Raw genomic sequence first — 15,390 nt, 5'->3', positions numbered from 1 at the left:
TTTGACTCTGCAAGACAGCGACACAGCTCAGTGATCGAGGCCCGTCCATGCACGAATGCACGATGAAATAGCTTTCTGTTGAACTCAGCAACATCCAAATGATTTCTCCTGTGCTCCCGTGCACAGCTGTTTGACAATGCCTCAAAATCTTAAAAACTTATCAATGCTAGGATACAGTTTCATCCCTTTCTGCTGGAGTCAACTAACTTTAAAGATCATTACTAGTCAACAGCAAAACACAAAATCATTTATGATTTAAGAGAATGTGATTTTGCATTTAGCATTTAATTCACACTTTGCCCATATTTATAAAACCCTCATACTTAATAAATAAATGTAGCGGCTAAACAAGAAAAGAAAAGTGGTCAGGAGAAAAATGTTTATATAGTTATTTCCACTTTTTTTCTGAGAAATTATGTTTTGTCGACTATTTCAGTATATGCTACAGTACCCATGAGTCTCAGCTGCCGTTTCCATGAAAAATAAGGCAATCAGAGGCCCTGCTCACACCTGGCAATAACATGCTTCTTGAGTGTTCTGATCACAAGTGGACAGATTTTAAGTACAGGTGTGAATGCACACAGGATGCATAGGGATCCGACAGTTTAGACCATATTCAGAGGTGATCAGGGCAGTCAACTGCTGTCTACGTATGACCAATGTGTAAGAGGAAGTAGGTACTTATTTGCATACCAAGGCTTTATGTAAAAGGAGGACAACAGGGAAAAACAATGTAAACTGGCAACGATTGTCTGAAAACTTCAAAAAGCCCATAGAGATGCATTACGAGTGCATCAAACATCTCAGGCAATTTGTTTTTTTATACATACATAATATATGTGAACTCCCGCTTTTCTCTCTTAACTGTACCTTAGCGCCATTTGCCATAATTCATAATGATTTTATCAAACGGTTATTTAAAGCATCTCCCTGGCAGTCCACCATTGGACACTCTGAAGAGTCTCAGTGCATTTTCAGGTGGTATAGTTTGTCTCATACTTAGAAATTATTGATAATCTAGTACACATCTGCGCATAAAAGGAACTCCACATATTATGCAGCTAGAACACATTACATGTTCAATTTCCATCATACTTAGTATGAATAGCATGTTTTTCTGCAATTTCAAACACAGTCCAGGTTTTGGGATGCCCCACATTTACCAGAGTCAAATTTATTATGTCCCTTTTCTTTAGCACTTTATAAAAAAACAAACTAGACTTTTAATTTACATTTTTAGTAAATTAGAACACTGAGAGTGAGTATTATCTTAAATGCTTATTCCAGGACATTATGTATTGAATAAGAGAAGCATTGGTTTTTATTGCTATGCAGTATATAAGTCTAATAATGTTTATAAATAGTATCACAGCCTTACATTTAAGACTTTTTGTCTTAAATGCATTTTTAAGTATAAAATAATAATGATACACAAAAAATCTAATTTTGCTTGTAAAACAGGTTTTGAAAATGGTGTTTTTCCCTCTTGTGTTTAACTAAGATTTATGAAAATGTCACCTGTCGTTTTCAAACGAGAGGTCTGACACAACATATGTTCCAACACATGTTGTAATGGCTCTGCTGTTCAGAAGCAATTCATTAACTCCGTACTGTACAATGTGACTCGTGTAAGATCTCTGGTCTGTGCACATGCTTGAGCTCATAGCCAAATGATTTGTAATTACCTAATTATGTCTATGCAAATAGTCATCTCATTTGCATAAACCATGTTTGGAGGACTGGAGACAAGTAGACACGAGGGGAAGGCTTTTTTTTCTCTCTTTGTAGCTTTATAATTAATAGAAGTTACAATAAAATGTAATTAATTAGTGAAATGTGCAAAATATATTTATACTTTTATTATTTTATTCTATTATTTTGAATGTGTCTAATTTTTTTTTATATTAAATCATGTCCGTATTTATGAAATAATGACAACCTGATGATGATAAGATCATCAGACAAATCATCTAATCAAAGAAATTACTGCACTTTGTATTTATAATCAATTGAGCCTCCTTGGTGCGAGACGCAGCCCTGTGCTGTTAGATGACAGATGTCTGACGGACGCTACTGGTGTAGCAATCCCTGAGCTGCGGCGGAGGGCCATCTCTTCAGGGGGAAAGCAATAATCCAATTAGCTCGACACCGACTTCAATTATCTGATTTAGTTTGTGGAATCGACTACAGGTCACAGAGAATCAATAAAGGCTTGGATGCCTCTTTATTTAGACTTACAGTGAGAAAGTATGTATGTGGGTGTTACATCTTAAAGCACTGGTGGGGATTGAAGCCGAAAAATCTCTATTTGATGGATCAAAATGTTGAAAAGGAGCGTAAAAGTGACGGAGAAAAAAAAAAGAAAATTAAATTTAAAAGAAAAACTTGATTAATTGGAAAACATACAGCAGAAATCAATTTTTTCATGTCCAATATAACTGGAGGTACAATAACTAATGCATTTGATTATAATTTGTGGCTCCCAGACTCAAATGTTGTTATACTTGTGTTTTCATCTTTTTAAAAAACCTGAACAAAGCTAATTATTCTGTTGGCTGCCCAGGCAATAAATTGGAGGCATTAAAACACTTTCATTATGGAGATTAAAAAAGCAACGGATGGCTGGATTCTTAAACTGATGAGTATACAAGGGAAAACAAATCTAATTCTCCATGCATAGTAATGCACACGTGAGACATAGTGTAGCCACTAAAGAGACAGAGGACTATGTGCAGCAGGAAGCTTTATGTGTAACACCGGTATTGTCATTGCATGCAGCTCCAGCACGCTGATATTACTTTTTAATGCCGTCCACAGTGTGGCAATTCAGCCTCCATGAGCCAAAGTAATTCTGCATCATGTAAGCATGATGCTGAGGTCAAAGTGGTCTTCTCAGAGACGGTAAATCTGAGCATGAACAATGTGTCAAAGGCATCACCGCTATCTTACAGGCACCTGACATGATGAGCTTGTAAAAGGGCCATTAGCGCTTCTGTTATTACTCAATGGCTGCAGTTAGCACATGGCTAGCAGAGGAACGATCACCTTGTCACATTAACGTGAGCATTAACCTCCTGACCAGATCTATCTGCGAGCCTACAATCAACAAGTTCTTGCCAATTACAAATAAATTAACACAGCTCTGCCAGTGGGCGGACAAGGAAGAACACAATTTAAAGCCAACGGAGGAGCCAACTGTGAAGAATGAGCGAAATATGATTTTCCTTAATTAACACAGCATAATAAAAAGGAAATTAGAGCGTAATGGCCATAGAGCTACAAAGAGGAAGGAGCAGATAAAGATACACGTCTTCGTCCACCATTTACATGGATCATAAAACTGTTGGGGAACCTCCCAGTTACAGATGTTATTCATCAGATATTTGATGGCTTCTAATGTACCAGCAGCACCACCGCACTTCAATAAGCAGAATGTTTCGCTAACGGTAAATTATTGCTTCAAGATATACAAATAGATGGTAAATGCATTTCTGACATTTGCTGACTGGTGGAACGTATCTCTGCATATTTACAGAAGTATTGTGCTTTATCATGTTACTTTATCCATCTGCCAGTGACGGACCGAGCCTGTCTAAGGGGCAAAAACAAGAAAAGGGCACCAGCATGGACATTTTTTAGCATGTAGGGCTGCCTATATGGCACTGCATGATGTTTTCTTCATTGAAGGCACCAAGTGGGTCATGTTTTTTTCCATCATGGGGGCACCCAAGAGGGCACTTTTGCAAAGTTTGACTTATACTCTTTATATTTTAAACTTTATATTTACACTCCTTGTATTTATATTTCTGTGTTATTGTACGACATGTTTGTCATATACATGACTATATGCTTGCATCTTGTTCCAAAACTATCTTTGTACCTTTGATCTGCACCTATGTTGTATCTTCAGTTGTATACTTTTGCTTTGGACTGGGAAAAGGGAAACACAATTTCTTTCCTCTATGTACAATACTGAGCTACGATAAAATTATCTCTTTGTTGGTTTAATTTAAATGTAAATCAATAAATATAACGAATTCAACTGTTCAAGCACCAAGACATCAACTTCTCAAATACTTCAGAAGTTAGCAAAAATGTATAAAAATTTGTGTAGCAAAGTGTGTTTTCTTCTTTTTTAACCACCCATTAAATCATCTCACCAAAATATCGAAACAATATACAAAGTATCAGCTCTACCTCATCTAGCTTGATGCATCAATAACAACTATTCAACATTCCTATATTGTACTAAGAGGGACTTACGTGTAATTTTTTGGGGAATAAAGCAGGTCTGGGTGCTATATCATTACTGTGAAAGTATCAAAACACTCAATCCACCGAGAAATGCACCCAGCCCGTATTCAGAAACTGTGTCTTTTAACGAGCTGTCTGGACTTCAGAAAGGTAGTGATGTCACAACTACACGACATATAGGTATAAAGTCATTCACCGGCTGCAATGACCGTGCAGAGACACAGAGAGTGCAAATGAAGAAAACCCAGAAACACTGGCTTAAAGAGACAGGAACTAAAATTGAGCGAAAAAAATGTGTTTTTTTTTTTACATTAAAGCATGTAAACATGTTCTAGTAGGAAACCCCCAATCTGAAAATGAATGTGAAAATGAGTATAATATGTCCCCTTTAAATAATTTCACACACAATTAATTTGATACCTAAAGTGCGTATAGTGACTGATATTTATGTGCATTTACTTATCTAGGATTTTTAGTGCAGGACTTTCACTTGATGGAGTATTTATACATTGTTGTACTGCTACTTGGAATCAAGGATCTTGAGTTCATCTTCCATGTTGTACATGTTTGTTGTACATCAAATTACAACAGAACCTGAAAGAAAAGGGGGTGACCTGCGGACGGTGATTCCTCCATTGCTGTGCACGTGCAGCAGATGCACAGCCGAGGACCTGTGGACCAGATTAGCACCTCGGGGGGTTTGGTGCTGAGCCCAGCTGTGCCGTCTATACGGCAGGGCAGCAACGCAGCATCTATTCTATCTAAGCCTCTCAAAGACCTCTGGAGACCGGTGTGACGAACCCTTAGAGAGGACTTAGCAAACACTTCTTAGCCTTGAGGACTCCTTTTTTTATCCATTTGTGTGAACACTTGGCTGAAATGATGACAAGGTGCAGAGGTGCACAAGGTGAGCTATTGTTTTGGTGTGTAGGATGTGTTGTGTTGTGTCGTGTGCATGCATCAGGCAGTCACTTAAAGAAGTGCTTGCCGTTCCCGTGAATTAACGAGCAGTTGGGAAGAACAGGCCAAGGCGGTGCCATCTGTAAATGTCACAGGCACTGCTTGCTCATTTTACACATCATTAAAGCCAATATTCCTAACCTGTATCAGAGCAATCAGGAGCAGGCCATTACTGCGACAGGGGCCCCAGGGGAACCACGACCAAACTCAGAAAGAAGAGAACGGGGAGGGAGAGAGAGATAGAGCACACTCTTTATCTAGCTGACACACACACACACACATTCACATGCACATTCTCAAACAAACAAGGAGCACACCTTCCAACAATAAACAAACACATGAAATCAGCACCAATACCACTACGCTAATAGCTAGTGCATTTAACAACAGAGCAGAATGGAAACAGGGCCAATTATACATGTATCTGTGGGCAGTGTGTACGGAGCCCAAATGAGAATCTTGTTATTCCTTTCCCTCCATACTGTGGCGCTCGGAAAGCTAAGCCATTACAAGAGTGGAGGCTCCAGGGACAGCTTTCGGAAATGAGAGCGAGTCGGGGAGTGACAAAACAAAGTATTGAGATAAACACCCACCATTAGCACAGGCAGTTAAACCTCCATTTCCTAATCCTCAGCTGGACTCCAGAGGATATTAACCCTTAGTTTACTAAGGTGCAGGACAATAGGATACAGGATTAAGCTGGACTGACAACACATAACTTAACAACATTTTTGATCAACTGTAGATGCATTTTTAACTCGTAGTGTCAGCATGAAAAGACCATGAATCCTTGTTCGAGTCAAGACTTTTTCACCTGATCTTAACCTGCAGAATTTATGTAAAGCCTGCCAAGGGTTATTAAAGAAAACCCATAGCAGACATAGGTTAATAAAAGTTATTACTGTCAAATTAAAGAAGAGTAAAATCATTCGCAGTACTGTTAAGGCACTCAAATGATCTCTCAGCCTTTAAGCCTGCAGCCTTGTTAGTTAAGATGGTGTATGCTCTGTACATTACAATTCAACTGCAAAGTGGTGATTTTGGTAAGGAAGGGCCAGTTCTTATTATTGCAGCTAATTCATTCAATTCTTCCTTGTCCAGTTGCTAGTAACTATGATAGTGATCCCAGTGGACTCACTGAGTTTATGTTTGATGTGTGTGTGCAGGGTGTGTATACTTTTTAAGAGTTAAATTTGAGCGCTGTTCAAGCACTTTTAAGGTGCCTAAACCAACGATTTCCAGCTGCTCAAAGCCTTCATCACCACATCTAAATTGAAAAATAAAGTTTACAGAATTAATTCATAACCACATCAATTAATGTACATTTACACTCCACCCTAACCTTATCCCTAGCACTATTTTACCAGCTGTTTTATATTAAATTTTGATTGTAGGGTAATTGATTATTTGATGCTTGCCAGGGTAAGGGATCAACAGAGGACTTATATTGCTGTTAGCTAGCTTGGCTTAGCTTGTCTGGTGAGAGAAACAAATACAGAAACAGGATTGTCTCATTTCAAATATTAAATAGTAGTATATTAAAATTGCCCATGCCTCTCGCAGGCTCCATTTTCGCCCTAGAAGACTGAAATTTGGCATGTAGGTTTAAGTGTTCTTGAAGTTGTGTGTGTGTGAATGCATGAACTCATAGATGTATGCGTACATAGTCCCAGACTCCCAGCTATTAATAATTTGCACCTAACGTAATATTCTTCATATTCATATGTTAATTTAAACATATTAGTTCATCTGCAAAGGTGCAGTAGTTGATTCTATGTAGCTTTTAGGAAGAATAACACTTATATATAACACTTACACATAAATACATGGTTGAAACGGTCGTGGACTGTATGCAATAATGTGAAGATTTTGTCTATACTGAGCAAATAAGTTGAGATTTCTACATTTTTATTTCCACTGATTTTACAAGGGCACATCACATATTACTCAGCTACTATGTGACAAAAGATAACATCTGTTTTTGAGTTTTGAGTCCATTTTCTCCAAACGCAAAAATAATTTTCCTGTCTCTCTAATTGCTGAGACAATCCAGTAGAGGAGTCCTTTCAATCACTTTAAATTCAATCAAATTTAAATTGCAAAAATAAAAGTACTTGATTAGAATCCATTGTCGAATCTTTCATTAAATAAGAGGTTTATAAACCAATTTCTGGGGAAGAATTGATTCAAAAATGTAATTTGTCAAAATAAATTGACCCCAGTCCCTCTTTTGCAAACACAATAATCAGCAGCATATTTGAGTTCATTACAGCTCACAGAGGGCATGAAGTGCAGTAGAAATAATGTTTCCTTTTGTCTGTTATCTTCTTTTAGAACTGTGGGCAAAAATGCAAGTTTGGTTTGATTCCTAGTCTATCTATAAAATTGCTTTAAATCAAATCTTGTGCATGTAAATAAAGGCTATAGCACATTCTTTACATGAAAAGCATTCAGGCAAACACTTAACTCCTGTATTCTCCCTGATTTCTGTGACCTTAGCACAAGTAAATATCTTCATCCATAAAACTGGAAGAATCAAGAAGGAGCCTCTCGTCACAGTTCCTGCTGCACCTCCCTTTCTGCTCACATTGGACAAGCTAAAACCCCCAAAACAATGAGCATTTGATACACTTTCTTTAAAAGAGAAATACATTAATGATGCTCCCTGACAGTCTGCATTAATCAGAGGGGGCTCCCCCTGAACACAACTCTTTATCGGCCATCGATTTTCCAGTGGGTTTATGGCGAGCGACACACCGAGAAAGCTCGTCGCCGGGCGGCTGCTGGGAAACACATTACGGGGCTGTCAGTTGTCTCGCCATGCATCCTGCATCATTCTTTAAGCACATGAGAAGTTCATTACACCACACAGCTCTGACAGTGCATAGGATATTAGGGACTGTGTCCATTGTGTGCAAATCCTCGGTGGAAGTGTAGCATTGAAGACATAACAGATAATTTATTCATTATCCAAACACAGATTTAAATTGATTAGATATAAAAAGAGCTTAACATTTGAAATAAATGCATTTTAAGGCCAAAACAATGTTTAAAATGTGATTTTAAAGCTTGCCTTAAGCCTGTTTGAACATTTTCAGTAAAGGATATTTCTCTGCAATTACTGTCTGTTATTTATCTTTTCATAAGCATATGAATGTTCATAAAACATGTCTAAGATGTAGATGGGTCTCGCTAAGTACTTCGCTGCCATATTTGGAAATGATGGTGCAGCAACAGTTTCTCAAGGCCCCCTCCTACATCCTACACGTCCCATGTTGACCAAGATGATTTCTCACCTTAAGACGCGCAGGCTGTTTTGATTTATGATGCTTCAGAACTACTAAAATTCAATTTCAGCCTGCATTGCACGCTTCTGATTGCCCCGTAAATGAGATAAACTGATAGCAATTTATTCAAGGATCCCACCTCTCCTCTCCTTTCCCTCTCGTCTCTCTCTGTTCCTTCAACAGGAGACACAACTCACATCACCAGACTTGGGTGAATCCAATATTTAAGCGGTACGTCTGTATTCCAGAGCATTCAGCAGAACAGACAAGGTGATGCTAATAGAAAACCATGCGGAGAACAACGAGAGAGATAGAAAACAGTGTGCGTGTTTGATGACGTGAGAAACATTCAGAATTTGCCTCCTCCAGTCTGATTACTCTTAGATTTCCTCCTTAGGAAGTCCGGGAGTCATCTGACTTCAATTATTTCTCTGTAGGGCACTTATCGATGAGATTTGGTGAAGTTTGATGATGCCAGCCATCACTCACTCAAGGCTTTAATGGGACTGTGTAACTCTGTCAGGAGAGTCCCATTAAGAGCGAAGTAATGTCAAATAAAACAGAAGTAATAGACCCTACACTTGAAAACTATCCTAGGAGCTGCAAACTGCTTCTGTAGATTTATTGAGGCCATGCCAAATGTTGAAAAACAGTCAGATCTGAGATGAACTTTCACCAGTTTTCCGACCACATACTCATCTAACAACAAAACCAGCACCACTTATCTCACACCACTTATCTCTGAGATGCTGATGATGTTCACTCTAAACAACAATGTGGTCAACAGACCCATTCAGACTTTAAAGAGAAGCTGTCAGAGTCCATGATAAAAAAGTATAATGATTATAAATGCTAAGCCCCATTTAGGAGGCGTCAATGCCATTGTTGTTGTTATCCAGCGTATCAATCTTGTTGATTGATCATCCCGCTCCGGTGACATCAGTTTTATGGCCTCTGAAATGCATCCCAGTGTTTTCACAATGCCATCCAATTAGGGTACTCCATTCATCATTGGGCTGGAGAATCATTATTAATTGGGTGGAGAGCCGACTGCCACTCCCCTGCTGAGGAGGGCCACGGCTTCTGGAGATCAGGCCTTTCAGACTACCGTAAAAGAAATGGGGGGCTGTGAGTGTGCACTGTGCAGGAGGCCACAGAGAGAGACAAAACTGCACACCTTTATGTACTTCAGAGACATCTGATAAGTGTGAATTACACATTGGTAACTGCACAGGAAAAAGACATGTTTCTGTTAAGTAAAAAAAAACAAAAAAACATTTCTTTCCAGTTTCCCCCCTAATTTCCTTTCTTGTATTGCAGAAAACTTCACTTTTTGACTGTTTAGGGCCCCGGACTAAGCACTTTTTGCAGATTGTAAGAGGTGAGTGAAATCCCACTGCCTTTTTTTTGTTGGAGCCTATATTTAAAAAAAAAAAAGGTGCAGCTTTCTGTGTCTTTAAAAAGAATATTTTTTATTCTTGTTAGGCAACCATTAAAACTATTCTCGCCACCACCACAGAAGGCCTGTCTTTCAATTCATCTTATTAGACAATGGGGGGAAATGTAGTAAACATTTGGTGCTTTTCTGCTGCTAAGTTGAGTTTTTTCCCCAACTTGAGGCCTTCAGGGTACTTAAAACAATAAAAAAAGCAACCCCAGGATGCTAAAACTACTCTTTCTCATCTTGCCCTAAGACGTCTATCTAAGTCCCATTTTCCATCACTTTTAACCAAATTTACAGAAAATCAGCAACAGAAACACAAAAATGAATGCATGTTTCTTCCCACCACTGCTATGCAAACATTAGGACTTGATTCCTTGAGATGATTAGTTGGTTGTACTAATTAATCAATCAGATGCTATTAAACCATTGCAGAAGAAGATGATGAGATGATAAAAAGAGCGCTGATCAAATATTAAACAATAGAAAACAGCTGGTTGGAAACACAGTTATAAGTAATTGATTTTTGTGTTCGGCAGCAGTGTATTCCATAGAAGAAGTGTTTTTTGTTTCAGAAGATTTTGTCATTTCAAATCTGGAGCAATGTGATTGTGTTGTACCTTCGTTGCCTGCAGATAAGCCGTCTGGCTTTGTGATGCCCGTGCTCTTTTTCCGTCTGTGTTTCTTGCGGTTGGCGTGTGGCGAAGGAGGTGGCTCAAGTTTAGGACTCGTTGCGCTGCCCACACTGGAAGTCGCAGGATCACTCATTCCATTAGCTGAAAAAACACAAACAAGGAAAACAGCTATTATTTATTTTGTTAAATGAATAAGGTTGTATCTCTGTTTTGGATAGTTTAAGTTTCACTGTCACAGCTTCAGCTTTGTATCTACAGTCTTATATTAACTCCACAACCTGCAGTCAGTGACATTAAAACACACCAAAGTAAATAAGATATTCCATGAATCTCTCATAGAGTTGAGTTGCTTTGTTTGGAACCAGCAAATTCTACTTCAGATCATTTTAAAAGTTTCTAAACACTGAAAAGCGTTTTGGCTGATTTACCAGAGAAGCATGTAGAAAATGATGCACATTTTTGTTTCAAATAGATGTTGTTTGTGGTTATAAAAATTAAATCTTGAATTTTACTATTTAATAAAAAATGTATTAAATATTTTGTATTAATGCAACTTTGTATTAATTAAGATTTTTTTAGAAACAAACTAGTAAATAATATCAATGGTATGGTAAAAATGATTTTATCTTTCTTTTGAGGAAAATGAAAGGACACACAGAACACAGAAAAATGAAGGTTAATTGGGTCATATTTATTGCTATGATAAATCATGACCTGAAGAGTGTCCAGGAGTGTCCAATTTAAAAATATATATATTTTATAAGATAATAGGAAGAAATTGATGCATGATGTTGGCTCTGGGTGAAGATTTTTTTTGTGCTTAATTAGGACTGCTGATTAGTCTGCTATTAATTGCATTCATTGCACTCAGCTGAAGCTGTAGGTCAAGTATGAAGACTTAGATGTGTGACAGCGGGGAAAAAACAAAACACCTCTATGTTACATGGGCAGAGTATAAAAAGGAGTCAGATTTGAAAAATGTGAAACTATTCCTTTAAAAACAAACTCAGCTGGCAGCTTCAATTTAACTTATTCAACTCAGAAAATGTATCATTATGTATCAAATGCATGAATCATTGTGGAATGACACTGAGCAATGAATAATGAATGAAATTATGAGCTTTATTGAAAACTTCATGCAAAGTAAAGACAGACTTGTCACATCCTAAAATGTCTCCACGTTGGTACGAGATGGAAACAGCTCACAAAGTAACGGCGTGGCTCCGGCTTTAGATAGAGTGAAGGACAGGTACGGGGCTATCAGTGAACAAATGGTTACCTAAGTTAGCCCGCGGCAAAGCTCTCTATATGACTGTCTGAGAGTGACAGGGGGCTAAGAGCCGGCTTTGTTTCTTGTAAGTGATTTTATAAATGTGATATTAACCTGTGCTACCGTTGGGCAAAGGGACAGGAGGGATGGGACGAGAGGAGGGGGTTGTCAGCTTGCCATCTTTCTGATTTCCTGACATTTGACATCACTTTCCCTTCTTTCCCCCTCCGGATGCCATTATGAATCTGGGAGCGGGGGCCAGGGGCCTGGGGGAAGCAGGGAGGGAGGGCCGGTAGATGGGCCCCATATTGCTCTCCTCTTACCACCCTGTGTGGTGCTGGCAGCCTCCTCCATTGTCTCCCATCAAAAGCTCATTGTAGTGTGGCAAACTCCATTCATTTCCCTGTGCACCGTCCCAGCCCCAGGGGTGGAGTGCAGGAGGACAAGGGGCTCAGGGATTATTGCTGTTGTCGTTGCCAGTTGCACATGCTATAATGTGCAGCACTGTGCCATTAGCCAGTGTACAACATTAGGCCTAATTCGGTCATTACCTTTAGGGAGATGGGGCTGTCTTGGAGGAGTAAGATGGGCTCAGCAGGGGACTGAAGATGCTAACGTGGGGGGAGAGTGGAGCTCTCGGCCTGGGGATGCATTGTTTGGAGCATGGGCAAAATATAAGAGAAACACCTGAGACACACATTGTTATGTCTGTAGTCATCTTGAGATTAATGTTAATGAGACTAATAAGAATGTCATTAATGAAAAATATATAACTACAGTTATCTTAAATTGGGCCAATCCATAAAGAAGTATTAATATTTCAATATAAATAGTTAAGTGCTACTTGGAAAACAATATTGATTCTACGCCATCACATTAATAAACATAACATTGGTGCTTGTGCTGGACTACATACATTAGCTCTCTGGTGTTTTGAATGGCAGCACGCAGCCACACATGTAGCAGCTCCTAGTCGAGGCGTCTGTTTCAATTTCCCTGCTCTCTTACAACAGCCCCCCTGAGACGAGTCATTAGCTAGCTCAGACAGCTGGGGGCACAGGGGTCCTCCATGTGCACCCCCCCCTCACCCTCTGCTTCCTCCTCCCTCTCCATCCCAGCGTCTGTCCCGCCAGCACAGCTCCGTATGGCGGGTGGAAGACTCGAGCTCCAACCTGCCTCCGACGTGACAGCCAGCATTTGTTTAATGTCGCTTGAGGTTAAAGGGGAGGGCTGCCCCTCAGGGGCCCCAACCGTGTCATAAACACCTCTAATTATCAATTTCTGCCCCTAATGTTGTGGAAAATGACCCTGGCTCTGCTCATCCTGCACCTGAAACATATACCATGCAATGCTCCTCCTTTTGTTTGCACCAATCAGGCTTTAAGAAGTGTGTACCATGAAGGTATAGGAGCAGGGAAAGGATACAGTACACATCACTGAGCAACAATATCAAAGCACCTGAAACCTAATGGTTTTATAGAATGTAAAGTCTCCTGCCTTTAAGTGGTTTTCAGCTCTAAACTGTGCATGACTGCTAGATTATATTTCTTAAATTGAGAATTATGAAGTTCGAACTGGACTGATTCTGCGAGCAGAGTATTCACTGTGGCATTATTAGCTAGCTGTTAGTGTGTATGAGGGCCATCAGGACCAAGCTGCGTAATGAAGCACACTGGGGATCAGGAGTCTCTTTCCCACTCAGCCAAGATCACCTGGGCAGCAGAATAGGTATCAGCCTAACCTGTGATTACAGTGTATTACACTCCCACCACGGAGATGACAGTTTAAACATGCTCCAGGATGAAGACTACGGGTGAGACAAAGAGGGGGCCGCTAAAAGCTTCCTGCCTTTACCAACTGAGAATGAATGAAAATAAAAAAAGGGTGAGAGAGCGAGAGAGGCAGAAGGGGGATGAAGAGGAGGAGGGGGGGGGTAATTTCATTGTTATTCAAGAGGCTCCGGGTGAGGAGCACTATGATTCCGCCAGGCCCCTTGACATGGCAGCCCTGCCTGTCCTCAATCAAAGCCAACGGCTGCAATTAATGGCAAAAATTAGAAACAATCACCGCCTCCCCCTTATTATCCTCAATTAGAGCGTACTAATCAAGGCCTGATCGCGCTCTGCTGCTCTCTCCAAACTAAATGTCAAACTTCATTACGGCCTAGCATAGAAATCAAACGCCCCACATGCTATCACCCTCGCATCGGGAGGCCAAGGTGTAAAACACAGTGCCACAGGAAAAGGCTATCTGTGCATTAAGTGATAGGCAAACTTAGCGGAGAAAAAGCACTTATATATAAATTACCACATAGCAGAGTTACATCATAAAAGTCTTGTAGGAACGAAAGAATGCAAACTTTTCATGGAGGGCTTAAGGTGGGCTATATATAACTAATACAACAGTCAACATGCAATATTATTTAATATTAAAATCATATGGTAAAAATTTAAAATATTGCACTTCTTATTAGGGCTGCAACCAAGAACTATTATATGCTATAATATGTATATTATATACTATTAATATTTACAAATCAAACAAATTATTATTAGGTTTTTACATAAAATGTTGGAAAATCTGTTTTTAATAATGCCCATTATTATTTCCCAGAGCCTAAAATGGTGTTTACCAGTTGCTTATTGTGTCAGGCCAACGGTCTAAAACCCACAAGATATTTAATTTAATTTCAAATGACAACAAAAAGCACTACAAATCCTCATATTTGAAAAGCTGGAAGCTGTTTATTCTGTTTATTAATGTTTTATGTTTTAATGATTGCAACGATTCATTATCATAAATGTTGCAGATTAATTTATTGATAATTGACTTCCCACTAAGTATATTTTTATGTTTTAACCCTTATCCTACCAATATATTTAACATACTATAAGAACTGCTAAGTGATATCCCTGAGAACCCCATGAATTTACTTCAAAATAGCAAAAAATGTAAAAATGTAATAAAAAATATGTACTTCTTCTCAAAACATTACCAGATATATAATTAATGTCATCTGAAAAGATAAAAAACATGTTTTTATTAATTTTGTTATTATTTAGAAAAGTTGCAGTTCATTTGCATATTCAAATGAAAATATATTGGCTACTTTTGTTTAATAAAATCTTACTGAAAAAAAATACACTCAGTTTTTCAGTTGGGATTTAGCATTATATCACTTGGTTATGAGAACTGTGAACCATGATATCACAGTCTTTGAACAATGGGATGCTATTGAATTAATTATTGAATCATTACCCACTGAGAGCACTGATCTACAGTCATCTCTCGCCTTTGGAAATGTGACATTACTCACACTTTGACCATGACTTAAGTTATTGTCATCAGCGAACCCATCACGCCGCTCAGACGACTGTTTGAGCCTCTTGCTTTTAATTCAGGCTCAGAGATTGAGGTGTACGAAGGAGAGCGGGATCTAAACAAGCATCCGGTGCATTAAGAATGGGTGTCTTTATGAATGCAAGCAATAGAAAAATTGGGCCGGGATTTAATCAAAAATCTGCGCTCAATATTCAAGAGACG

At 38.9% G+C, this 15,390-nt stretch overlaps 1 protein-coding gene across 1 annotated transcript in view; it reads right to left on the bottom strand.

Moving 5' to 3' along the window:
* agap3 (ArfGAP with GTPase domain, ankyrin repeat and PH domain 3) overlaps positions 1-15,390 on the bottom strand; it is a 133,747-nt gene that overhangs the window by 16,586 nt on the left and 101,771 nt on the right. Inside the window, exon 13 of the mRNA XM_059343758.1 lies at positions 10,563-10,718. Within this exon, the coding sequence (XP_059199741.1) occupies positions 10,563-10,718 (156 nt within the window). The remainder of the gene's footprint in view (positions 1-10,562; positions 10,719-15,390) is intronic.

Source organism: Centropristis striata, chromosome 11 (assembly GCF_030273125.1).
Source record: "Centropristis striata isolate RG_2023a ecotype Rhode Island chromosome 11, C.striata_1.0, whole genome shotgun sequence".
NCBI lineage: Eukaryota > Metazoa > Chordata > Actinopteri > Perciformes > Serranidae > Centropristis > Centropristis striata.
This window is presented reverse-complemented; position numbering and strand designations above follow the sequence as displayed.